The 13,452-nt window shown below is 42.3% G+C and overlaps 1 protein-coding gene across 1 annotated transcript in view; it reads left to right on the plus strand.

The window, feature by feature from the left end:
* LOC133463220 (protein kinase C epsilon type-like) overlaps positions 1-13,452 on the plus strand; it is a 137,521-nt gene that overhangs the window by 46,135 nt on the left and 77,934 nt on the right. Inside the window, exons 2-3 of the mRNA XM_061744621.1 lie at positions 4,197-4,260; positions 11,975-12,140. Of these exons, the coding sequence (XP_061600605.1) occupies positions 4,197-4,260; positions 11,975-12,140 (230 nt within the window). The remainder of the gene's footprint in view (positions 1-4,196; positions 4,261-11,974; positions 12,141-13,452) is intronic.

Consider the following 13,452-nt stretch of genomic DNA (forward strand, 5'->3'; position numbering starts at 1 on the left):
TTGCCTTTTTCCCTCTCTTGCTCCTGATTTGTGATGTCTTTTGGATGAAAAGTTGAAATCTCTGCAAGAGCCTGCCTGCACCCTTCTGATTGGTCAGATTTCAGGTGCTGCCAATCAATGCACGGCCAGATTACTCACCATTCAGGTCTCTTTTCTCCCCTCCTCCTCACGGTAGCGCATACACGCACCCATTACGCAAATGTGTTGCCGAGCAAATGCGTCCCCTCGCGCAAAATGCACTGTGCTGAAGTCACTCTCTTCCATGTGAGCGCTGCACAACGTTTCAGGAAGAGGGAAAACATCAGGCCACATACTGACGATCCAGATGTTTACAGTTTTTCTTGATTGCCTAAGCATGATTTTCAAAACAGGGCCCGTGGTTTCAAAACACTACACACAATTAGCACAACAACACACCAAATTAGCAAAACACTACAGATCCTTTGCAAAATTAAACACGCTTGTAAAAACTATACACTTCTTTTTAAAAACCACACTTTGTTACCATATGAAACAAACACGTTTCACATTACTATACTCTGTTTGCACGAGTTACACTCTGCTGTGATAAACCTAAAACCCTTTTAGCACTTCTACGTCCCTATGATTAGAGTAGGCTACTATCAACAAAGTACAAATATACAGTTTTTCTTGATCGTTTTGGCCCATTTTTCCATTCACAGTTTACTTTTTCAAAACAACTCACACAAAGCCCTTAACAGAAGCTGAAATAACCAAAACACTTTATGATGTTTGCAGAATGACACCACTTTCTCAAAACTTCCACACATCCATCAAAACCAAACTTTTCCATCAAAACCTAGAATTTTTTCTCAATTGAACATGTGTATTTTCTCATTTATTTACTGTAACGATGGATAACAAAATTGAAACCACAGCTATCAATATCAACTTTTGTTCAACACCCTCATAGTATTGACTATTTTACAACTGACAACATACTACAATTTGGGTTTTGTATTGAGCACTCTAACTTAGTTATATAACTTAGAAATATACTGTCACAGGGTATTTACAGTAAAATCAGAAAATGTGTATACAGTAAAATATTGTAGATCTGTTTTTGTATTGCTGAAGTTCCTGTCAACACCATTGATTTACATTTGTTCTACTGTGTACAAAATGGCAAGATTCTGACAGAAAAATATTTATTGCAGTACTTGTCATATGCACGTAATCAAAATGACAGGGTTCAATATGCAGTACAACAAAGGTCAATTGTCAAAGAAAGTACTGTAAATGAAACACAATGAAATGAAACCCTGTAAATATGAACAAAATAAAAATACAGGAAAATTACGCATTGTCGACACGGGCCTGACGATCAGGCCACATGTCCTCGTCCACGTCCTCCTCGATCCATGCTTGGTGTCAACTTCAAGCTATTGACCTCTTTGATAGGTTGAGGACTACTTGCTTTGTTTTGCAAAGAGAGTTCACACAGGTGCTGATCATTTTTAGAATTGAGAGAGTAGTTCCAATTAGCTGCTACAAAGTGTCTGCAATGTGTTGCCATGGTAAATCAGTTATGTTTTGTGTCTCTTTGTGAGAAGTGTGTTAACTGTTTTGAAAAGTGTATTACAGTAAAAGTCAAAGAAAATTGTGTGAAAGCAATGAGAAATAGTTAACCGATTGGCCAGAGAGGACTCTTGCTGTGCAAAGAAGGTGTGAGCATTAGATAAAGTTGACCCATGATGTGCAAAATGTGTCAAAGCAATCGAGAAAAACTGTAGTCTTTCTCTGACTCTTGTGCTTGGAGACCAATGAGCTCACCTGCTGCTTTCTATAGTGTAGATACACCTGATTGGTGTGTCTACATTTAAGCAAACAAGTGTTTGCACACCTGATGACTGTGTTGAACCAACTGGTTGGACGGTGTGCTAATTTGACAGTCAGTGCTTTGGTATTGCAAAGAAGTGACTTTATGATAGATTTTTGTGTCTAATGTCGGTTTAGTGTGTTTAGTGTTTTGAAAATCACTGTGTGTAGAGTTTTGCAACAAGTGTGAGGTTGACAATGTGCTTATAGTTGTGCAAATATGGGCTGATGTTTTGCTTCTTGAGTGTAAGGTTTTGCTAATAGTGTACTACTTTTAATTTTAGTGTGTAAGCAATCGAAAAAAACTGTAAGTAGACCCCGGCTATCAGAGTGGTTTCTTAATTTCCTCTCTTATTGCGTCATGGGGGACCTGTATGTCTTGCAACAAGGAGACCAGCTCTGTGTCCGTGTGTCCGTCACAGAGACATGCCGTTGGCAGCGGTGTGGAGGACACTTCCTGCTCCTGAGAGTTCTCCCACAGAGCGTTTAGTGTCCACCTTTTTACTTGATTAATTAGTTGTAAAAGGACGTGGGTGTTGGACACGCTGAATTCTGCTCATCCGAGTTCACCTGGAGAAGATGTCCCTATTTATCCACCTGGACCCCTGAAGGCAGCGACCCGTTGCTCGGCTGTTTTAGGATCCTCTGAGGCCATGTTTACACATAGCCGGGTATTTACAAAAATGGATATTTCCCCCTCTATGTTTTGAAAAATACCATCATTTACACGAACCAGCATAAATACGTTGTTAAGGTGCTATGAGCAGTCAAACCTACAGGGGGCAGTGTAACGAGAAGATAAAGTCATGCTAGCCAATCAAAATCCTGGAAAAAAAACATCAACAAATGACACGAGTAACTTCCAGTTACTTCCAAGATGAACGAGAGTCTTTCGTTTGGAGTGACAGAGAAGTGGAGTTACTTTTAAGTGTTACTTTAGAATATAAAACAAGTAAAATACAAGAAAATATTGACGGTGGCCAAACAAATTGTAAACACAGGTCGCACACATGACGTTGCACTGCAAAAACTTAAAATTGCTTTAAAGCAGCACAACGTAACTTTCAGCTTTTCTGAGTTTGGCCGGATCTTTTGGACAAAAGCGGTAGTGCTTTACCAGAAAGAACACTACATTTCCCATGAGCACCAGCGCGTACTGCCGGAAAACTCCTGTCCCGTCGCTGCATTTGTTTTGATAGAAGACGGGATGCTTTTCTGTTTCACCAAGTGAACAGACGGAACGCAAAAAAAAAGATGTTAAACTGCTGGAAAGGAACTGGAATTTACCGGGATACCTTAAACAAGGAAGCCAGGGAGCGGTATATGGAGAAAATAATGATTATTAACGGTCTGGATCCATATGAAATCACTACTGAAGAGCCATGTGTTTCAATAAATTAGTATAATAGTACAACATACAGTACATGTTTTGTATTACTCTTAATTTTCTTTTCTTTTTTTTCGACTGCTTTGAAGAGGCTCTGAGGCGTGAGCAATATAAGGGAAGGAGGGGGAAGTGACGTATGCCGTAAAGCAGTCAAAGCCGTAAAGATTTGTAGTTTTTTAGTGTGGCAGGGTTCCTACCATGCTCCTCAAAGTTACATAGTGCCAGTGGAGGCGATACAGACCCCTCAGACCATGACAGAGGTTCATTAAACCTGTTGGAAGTTGATGTACCATCACAATGACTCTGGAAATATGATATTAAGGTGGAAAAGTTACATAGTGCCGCTTTAAGTGTAATGAGATTTTTTTGACTACAAAGGAAAAATTTTAACTAGAAATAAGACAAATATTCTTGTTAAGATTTTGAGTTTTTGCAGTTTGGTGACGTTTCTGTCAAATAATGTGACGTTCTGAAGCCTAAATGTCCGTTTCCCTCCGTTTACAAGCAAACGTGAAGACGGAGTTTTTGCAAATCTCCACTTTGGCCGGAGTTTTCAGAAATGATGGTTTTTGGTGACTTTGAGCTTTGTTTTCCTGTAAACGAACGGCCAAAACGCATGAAAACGCCACCGTTTTTGCTACGTGTAAACGGGGCCTTAGAGGTCTAATCTCCACTTCCCCGTCATCTTTCTATACAGTACAGGGAACAGCCTACAGCTGCATACAGCTGTGAACTGCTGCACATGCGTCTTCATTTGTCTCCATTAGCAGGAACTGTGGGGACCGTCTGCAGGGCTGGGACCGGTCCCTGCCCTGGGTTTGGTACTTCAGTTGGGAAATGTTCTCAAGTTGACTGGGTTTAATCTTCATATTCACTGAAACTGGATTTTTTCCCCCCACATTACAGGATTTGAGCTCCTCATGATTTCTCTCTCCTCATCTGTCTCTGCATGTGTCCTCCCTGTGTGCAGATTGATCTGGAGCCAGAGGGGAAAGTCTACGTGGTGATCGACCTCTCGGGATCCTCCAGTGAAGGTAGGAGCACAGAAAACCAGAGACGTCACCAAGACGGATGGCTCTCAGCTCGGGTGCGAGAGCCGCTGAATAATCGTCCGAGTATTCGCTCAGACGGCGTGATATCCATCTGCTGGCGTGTCTGGGTTATCTGCTGATGAAGTCGTGGACAGGAAGCAGCGTCACTGCTGACGTCAACCCCTCAGCTCTTCTTAGTGTTCACTGCAGATAAATAACCACCTTCAAAAAGGCTTAAACCTGCGGCGAACGTCTGCACGAAGGTCCTAAAAATGCTGCAAAATACACAGTTACATAATTTCCCTGTGAAGGGAACGCTGGTCTCGTCACCGGCCACATTTAATCAAAGTGTGAATACAAAGCACAACTGTTTTCTGCAGATGTCAAACCACATTTCCTGTCTGCTCCAATTTCTTTGAAACACAGTTTTGTACTTTGTAAAAGACAGTTGTGATGAAGCGCTCATCATTTATTACATTTTAGTAGCAGTTTATGCTGCTAAAAGTGTGCACAGATATCAAATTAGAGTTCAAGTCCAGACAGATTAAATCACATGCCTGACTGTTTATTTTCTTCCTCCATTGTTGTTGCTGCAGAGAGATCGCTTTTATGGGTCAGAAAAAAAGCAAAAATGCATCTTATAAGTTGTAAACAGGCAGGAAGACTGGAAGAGGGGATTACTCTCGTGGAGCTATTACACCAATAATGATGGTTGAAGTGAGGAAAAGGGAAGATAGTGATGCAGTTTTACTGCAGCCTCGTTGCTCAGCGCTAACGTACGCTTAGGCCTGTGTTGAAAAAATACATTTTCCGATTCTAAATCGATTCTCATATTAATTCCTAAATATCGATTCGTATGTCTAAAGATCGATTTACATTTTTTTTTTTTTCATCGTTACAACTTTTGGTATTTTTTTGTTTATGCCCAAAAAAGGAATGTTTTCTTGCACACGAGAATAACTGGTGCCATGTTTTTGCCTTTAAATATGTTTAAAGGTATGAAAACTTTGGTTTTCAGTTATAATTGCATAAATTGTCTATATTTCATTACTTTATACACTGTCTTGGGGTTACATTTGCATAAAATGCTAAAAAACTAATTTTCAAAAGTTAAAAACCGAAAAACACAGAAAATGGAAAAAATAAAAATGGAATGTGGGAAAAAATAAAACTGATTTCATCCGTCTGTTTGCTGCCCTGGATCTGTTTGGTAATTCTGACCCATGATGTTTCCTAAAGCAGTTCTATCAGCATTCTGGGAGGTGATTGGTCCTTACAGCATCATTAGCTGCCAATACTTGCTGCTGAATCTCAATATAATACTAGTATTAATATGGTGCAGAACTACAGTCATGTAATTCATGCAGCTGAAAAAACAGTTTTAATAACACTAACCCAAATCGATATGATAATCAATCAAATCGATTCTTGATATTTGAATCAATCCCCAGCCCTGGTAGCGCTCCTTTCCTAGACAAGACTATTAATACACTTTATAAAAACCTCTCATCAGGAGCAGCAGAACGATGACAGACCGGGGTTGGTGGCTCTTTTTGTCACTTTGTTTTAGGAGTTTGGGTCAGAAGATGAGAAAGCGAAGTAAGAAGTGAGTCGTCTTTGTCGCGTCAGGACCGCATGTTTCCCGTGTGTCCGTGTGAATATGTGTAGTTATCCATGCGTGCTTCGCCGTGAGACTGGCGGCTGCGTTGTTCCTGCAGCTAGCCGGCTGCCGTCGGGCCTTTCCTGGTTACTTTGTCTGCTGCTAATACACCTGGCTTTGGACCTTTGGGTCGGCTGGTGATGTTTTCTGAATTCCTTTGCCATAAAATGAATTTTTTCCCCCTGCAATGGACACGAGTTTCATTTCAGGGACAGAAGGTGATGATTAAAACCAAAACCAACCAAAACCAGCCTGTGGCAGGGTGGAGGGGCAGCCACTCAGACGATTGGGCACACCTGTGCCCAATCAACCTCTCCACCCTGCCTGGCTACATAAGAAGTGGCTGCACACCAGCAAGAGCTCTGCTGGAGAAGGTTCTGCTGGTGCACGTGTGGCGGTGTGATTGAATAAAGGAGTTCCTGCACTAAACCCTGTGTCCTCTGTCCTGTCGGTCGGCCCCAGTGGCAACGAGCTTGCTACACAGCCCAACCTAATCACCATGGGGTCATGAGCCCCCGCCAGAGCGGAACCAGCATCCTCCCCCCTGGATCTGAGGACCAGTCAGACTGTCCTGTGGAGATCTGACGGATATGAATCCTTGTTACAGGATGAAATACTGATGAAATCCATCCTGATGGAACTGGAGTCCCGCTAACATTTATCCTGTCAGACTTTTTAAACGGACTTGAGCCGGTGCAGAAATGCATCTAAACTCTTTAAACCTGCTTCACCTCAGTAGGGGGGAATGAGCCTTTCACCAGGAGAATCAGAGAACCAGACAGAACCAGACAGAACCAAACAGAACCAGACAGAACTAGACAGAACCCGACTACGTTCTCATTGCATGAGTCACTTCCTTTTTTCTTTTTTTCTGATCTGATTGATCTTCTTCTGTCTTCCTGCTCATTTTTTTCAGTCCATTGCAGGGTGTTAGTGCGTGTGTGTGTGCGTGCATGTGTGTTAGTGCACGTGTGTGATTTGTTGAAGTGACAGTCATTACTTACATGTGTTTGCATAGCAGAGACACACGGACCTGAGTGCTGCAATCAACCTATTAGCTTCAGCACACACACACACACAAACGTACAGCCGTGATGATGAGCACAATGATAACTGTCGCTCTGTCGGGAGTTTTCTTAGAAAGCCCTCAAATCTTCTCACATCATATTTTGAGTTCCATTTCTACGTTGTGTGTTTTTCTCCATTGTTCCATCATTCACCGTCTTGCTGCACGTGTTGGTCCAAGAGAAGCAGCCTCCACGTGGACAAATGATGAAGGTCAAGCTCAAGGTCAGGCCCCCCCCCCCAGGGAGCAGCTGGTGTCACAGCCAGCAGAGCAGCCATGAAGGACATGAAGGACGTGAAGGACATAGGAGACATAAAACCCATAAAACAACCTTCATGAAGTGAAGAGTCAGGACCAAATGAAGCTCTACTGCAGAAAGAGAAGAAGGAGAAGAAGCTGAACACAGTTGCTCGGTCTGGGCCGTCGGGGGGGAACGCCTCGTCCTCCAACCGCGTCGGTGCTTAAGAGCATCTTTGATACGCACGAGTACACGCTGACGTTGGTCAGGTGTGGAGAGTTTACACATGTGCACGTCACATGGGGAGTTGCACATCTGTAAACGCTGAATGATGAAAACACATCCACACGCAGCAACGCAAATCTAATGCTGCAAATATCAGCTGATCCAGCTCCGGCGCTGGACTGGACCCACCGCTCAGACTGACCCGCCATCCAGACCATCCAGACCATCCAGACCATCCAGACCATCCAGACCATCCAGACCATCCAGACCATCCAGACTCGCCGCTCGCTGGAGAGAAATGGGGATTTGTGAAGGAAAACTACTCAGAACTGGGCTGTAAACACATAAGCATAACTAACACCCCGAGTACATGCCACCGAGGTGCATTCTGGGAGACTGTATCACCGTGTCGTCGGGTGTTGAACAGGCTGCAGAGGTCGGCCGTCTGTGAGGGCGGAGTCAGCCATCGCCTGTGATGTCACTCGCTGTAGCGTAACTCAGTAAGAACCTGAAGCTCTGGAAACCTTAAAGGGAATCTATTATGAAAAACAGGTTTTTTCTTGCTTTAACATATATAAAGTGGTCTCCCCTCAGCCTGCCAACTCAGAGAAGGAGGAAATAACCAAATTCTGCAGTGTCTGTACAGCCGCCCGGATGAGCCGTCCAGTGTGATGTGACTTCTACGAGCCGTTAAGATTCTGCTCCTGTCGTTACGTAACCAAAATGCAAACCACGCCCACAACTATAAAACCGTGTAACTGCATGAGCGTCCGACTATCGTAGCACTGCGTGACATCGGACGCTCTCTGTCCATCTCCCTCCAGCAGCTGCCACTTTATTGAGGTTTTTGTAGTGAAATGAGGAGGAATCAGAGAGATAACTTCTCATTTCAACTAACTGGATCAGTCGTTCCTCATCCGTGACCGTTTCCTACAGCGCTTTCAACCGGCTTTCAACGCGAGCAACAGGAAGAAAATAGAAGCAGGGCGTCCGACAAATGTTCAGCTCAGAACGGCGCACCGTGTCGCGCTGCGGCCAGTTAGGACAGTCCAATAGAAAATAAAGCAATGGAATTGATTTTGTTGCTGACGCTCGCTCGTATCGCATGCAGTTATGACATTATAACTCCGCCAGCCGGAACTTCCACCATTTTTTTGTAGCGGTGTATCGCGTCATTCAGGCAGCCAATCAGCACAGAGTCTCATTATCATAGCCCCGCCCACTCAGAATCCTGCATAGATAATGAGGTTAGAGAATGGGAGGATAAAGACATGGTTTAGAGGCTGAATTTCTAATTTATTTAGCAAAAACAATCAAAAGCTTGTTTTTAAGACATTCAAGGCCTGTTTAAAATAGGTATTAGATGCCATAATAGGTCCTCTTTAAAGATTTTGAGACTGGGACATCAGAAGGCAGGAACGTGTCCATCACCACCGCCGCTATGGCTGACACTGTTGCTAGGCAGCAGCTGTCAGTTGCTAGGCAGCGGGGGTTGGCGTACAGCTGACGGGGCTGAGGGACTGAGGTGTGTTTGAAAACACACCCGGGGACGTGAGGAATGAGAGGAGGAATCTCAGGTGATGGATGTCACCCCCAGCCCCCCCACACCCCGGGCTGGGGATTTCATTATCCACGGTCCTGCTACCCAACGAGCTGCCGGGGGGGTTTATGGGGGATCTAAACTTCAACTTTCAGGGTCTTTAAAGAACTGTCTCATGGCGGCCCAAAGTAAGGGACAGCTAGAGGGAAGGAAGTTTAAAATTGGGAACTTATAATAAAAGGAAAATGTGAAAATATGTGAACTGCCGGTCGGGAATTTGGACACACTTTCTCATTAAAGTCAGTGGGGGGAGTTTGTTCGGGCTCTTGACTGGTAGGAAACAAATTAAAAAGAAAATTAAAAGGGAAAAGGAAGAAAAAAAAAGCACAAACAAATGAATGTATTTAACTCTGCTGCCCGGACCGGTCCTTTGTACTGTTTTGTTTGTCAGTTTGTTTTTGTTTGTTTTCTAGTGTCCCCTCTTGTCCTGTACCTGTATGCATTTCTGTTTTGATACCTGTTTTGTATTTTTAAAAAAAGAAAAAAAATTCACAGAAATAATGTTTAATTTTATAATAATAGTAATATTTTTTTAAATCACCCAAAAAAATGGAATTTATAATTTACAGAAGTAGTGTGAAGTTTAAATAGAATAATAGAATTTCAGTTTGAGTTTAAGAAAAATAAAGTATTTTAGTTTAAGTCATTCATCAGAAATAGGCTGCAGTTTAAATATTTTACAATGATTGTGTCATGGTCTTTTGTGCAATTGCTTTTAATTCATGCAACTTCATTCCTTTAGCACACGTGTAAACTATTGCACCCTACACTGAAAGACCAGAGTTTGATTCTGCTGCACCTCTGCTGTACAACATCAAAAACACTGCTGTTGCACTGCAATGCCAAATTTAAAGCCGCCCTCCTAACCGCTGATGAATGACTCGTTGGTTTTGCAGAGGAAACCTGTTGATCCAAGGTGTTATCACCCCTTCAGCAGCTACATGGGTTGTTTTGAAAAATTGCGCTTCCCATAAAGCCCTGCCCTGCCCGGTGTGATTGGTTCGGTACGTTCTGTACCAGTGCCAACCCCATCACAGGACGCTGAATCTCACGCTAGCCAGGGCATCTGACAGGCAAAACTGCTGCTAAATCATTATGTGGAATATCATGGATTAATAAAGTCTTTCACTATGACACAACATTCACACAAAAAGTGTTTTATAACACTATGCATCATGGTGGATACACGTTATTGATTTGTTGCTTATAATGATCCAAGTCACAGAGTCAACTCTGCTGCTTCTCTGTTGAGAAAGAGAAATCCGGATTAAACCTCTCAGAATAAAGGGGTTCACCCAGTGGTCCAAGTTATTGGAATCTCCTGTAGCGCTGGGGATCGATTCAAATGTCATGAATCGATCCGATTCCAATTCTTAAGATTCAGAATTGATTATCACGACTTGATTCGATCCGATTCGATTCCGATATCGATTTGGGTTAGTGTTATTAAAACTGTTTTTTGAGCTGTTGCATGAATTATATGACTGTAGTTCTGCAACATATTACTACTAGTATTATATTGAGATTCAACAGCAAGTATTGCAGCTAATGATGCTGTAAGGACCAATCCGCTCCCAGAATGCTGATAGAACTGCTTTCAGAAACATCGTGGGGCAGAATTATCAAACAGATCCAGGGCAGCAAACAGAGGATGTATGAAATCGGTTTTATTTTTTCCCACATTCCGTTTAAATTTTTTGTCAATTTTTGGTCTATTTCGGTTTTAAATTTTTTTGAATTTGGTTTTTAGCATTTTATGCAAATGTAACCCCAAGACGGTATATAAAATAATGAAATATAGACAATTTATGCAATCATAACTGAACACTTTAATGTTTTCATACCTTTAAAAATACTTAAAGGCAAAAACATGGCACCAGTTATTCTCGTGTCCAATAAAACATTCCTTTTTTGGGCATAAACAAAAAAATACCAAAAGTTGTAATGTAATGATGAAAAAAAAAAAAAGATCTTTAGACATACGAATCGATTTTTAGGAACTAATATGAGAATTGATTTAGAATCGGAAAATCGATTTTTTTCAACACAGGCCTGATCTCCTATCTATCTCTTTACTTGTACAAGGTTAATTGCTCCTTAAACATCCCGTCACTTCCCAGCTCTTTCAGCTCTTCTGTCTCACGTGTTTCAGGTGGTTCGTGTGTGACGGTGTGTTTAATCAAAGCAGAGTTGACAGCCACTCAAAGCTCTGCTGTTTTGGTGGGAAACTCCTCAGTAATGAACCTGAAAGAGGCTGAAGCTTCAGCTCAGGTTCACAGATTTCCTGCAAGGACACGCTCAGCCAAGCCGCGGTGCTGTCGCCATCTAGCGGCTGCTCCGCGTCACTGCAGGTGCAGGTCACTACGTCATGTTGGCGAGTCATGATGCTGCTTTTTTACCTCCAAGCTGCAATATGGAAAAGCTTGGATTAAAATCTATTGTATAATGAAAAAAAAAAACATTTGATGTCAATGCAATTCATCCACAATTCTCTACAGCGAAGTCAATAATTAAATGCTCTGATGAACTCTCATCACTCATAGAGTCTCAGAGTAATCAATAATATTATTAATGAGAATAATGAGAATCAGAATAATCAGAATAACCATAATCATATGCTGTAACAATGCACCTTTCAATAACCATGTCTACCTCATACTGCTACACCTTTCACTTTTTTTAAATTGTATATATTTTAATAAGAGCTGGCATTTGCCTATTTGCCTATTTACTGTACAGTGAGCGAAAATAACCAAGTTTAATTCCATGTCTTGTTTGACCTGACTTGGCCAAATAAACATTCTGATTCTGATTCTGATTCTAAAAACCCCTTCTCTACAACCTTCGTACCTTTTTGCCTTGTGCTGTTTACTAAATCATCCGGTCCATACAATAGCTTGTGTGCTCTGTGTTTGTTCTTTGTCACAGCAACGATTTCCAGCGACAATGAGGAGCGGGTGTTTCGCCAGCGAATGCGCCCCCGGAAGCGGCAGGGCGCCGTCCGCCGGAGGGTCCACCAGGTCAACGGGCACAAGTTCATGGCCACATACCTGAGACAGCCCACCTACTGCTCCCACTGCAGGGACTTCATCTGGTCAGAACACACACCTGCACCTGCACTCACACACATGACAGGGGACAGGTGATCTGGCCGTAGATTTACCCTCCCTTAATGCAGCGTGTAATGCTCCCCAGGGAGCCTCTGGAGTGTGAGAGCTTGTGGCAAGAAATAAGTTGAAATCCTACACAAGATTTGAAAACAGCTCGGTGATCGTGTAACATGATGAGGAGCTGCCGATCTGAGCCTCACGATTAGAGACATGGCCCTGCAGGAGCGTCCACGCTGAGGAGATCACACATGCACCTGTCAGACCGGTGTCAGCCTGATATATAAATGTAAATGTACTTTATTTATATAGCCCTTTACAGCCACCTCTAGGTGAGCCAAAGTGCTTTACGGAATAAAACATACAGAAATACAACATACAATCATAAGACAGAGCAAAAAAATAAATAAATAGAATAAAAAGAATGAAAAAGTGTCACCACACTACTGGGTATTAAAAGCCATTCTAAATAAATAGGTTTTAAGCCTTGATTTAAAAAGGCCCAGGTCAGAGATAGACAGTGAAAGTAAAAACAGTGACAAGTACCAACAGAGTCATTTAAAAATGTATTTGTATTTGTGCTTTAAAATCAGACAATGAGACTAATGTGTTTAGCTTCAGGTCTTTTTGGAGGCGATTCCAAGCAAGTGGGGCAGAACAGCTGAAGGCTTTCTTCCCTAGATTGGTCCTTGCACTTGATATAGACAGCAGGATAGCATCATTTGATCTCAGGCTATAACTATTGATGGCTTTCAACTTAATCAGAGAACAAATGTAAAATGGAAGTTTACCTAATATAGCTTTGTATATGAACAGGTACCAATGATTAAGCCTCTGCCATGTCAGTGAAGGTAAGCCAGCCTTGGAGTACAGAATGCAATGATGGGTTAGAGGTTTACACTTTGTAACAAATCTCAGTGCACTATGATACACAGTGTCTAACATATGCAAGAACTGGGCAGGAGCATTCATATACAATAGATCACCATAACCCAAAATTGGTAAAAATGTCGCAGAGACCAGTCTCCTTCTGGCCTCAAAGGAGAAACATGCCTTGTTTCTGAAGTAAAACCCTATTTTTAGCCTCAGTTTTTTAAAAGGCTAAAAATAGGGTTTTACTTCAGAAACAAGGCATGTTGCAGGGGAATTGAAAAGGCTCGGTCACCCCAGCGCTTGAACTTTGACCTGGGAACTTCCAAAACACAGTTGGTTTGAGGATCTCAAAGCCCTGCCAGGCTCACGCACCGTTAAAAGCTCCGATAAATAGGGCGGGGCAAGGCCGTTGAGGGCTTTAAAAAC

The sequence above is a fragment of the Cololabis saira genome, chromosome 17 (assembly GCF_033807715.1).
Source record: "Cololabis saira isolate AMF1-May2022 chromosome 17, fColSai1.1, whole genome shotgun sequence".
Lineage (NCBI taxonomy): Eukaryota > Metazoa > Chordata > Actinopteri > Beloniformes > Belonidae > Cololabis > Cololabis saira.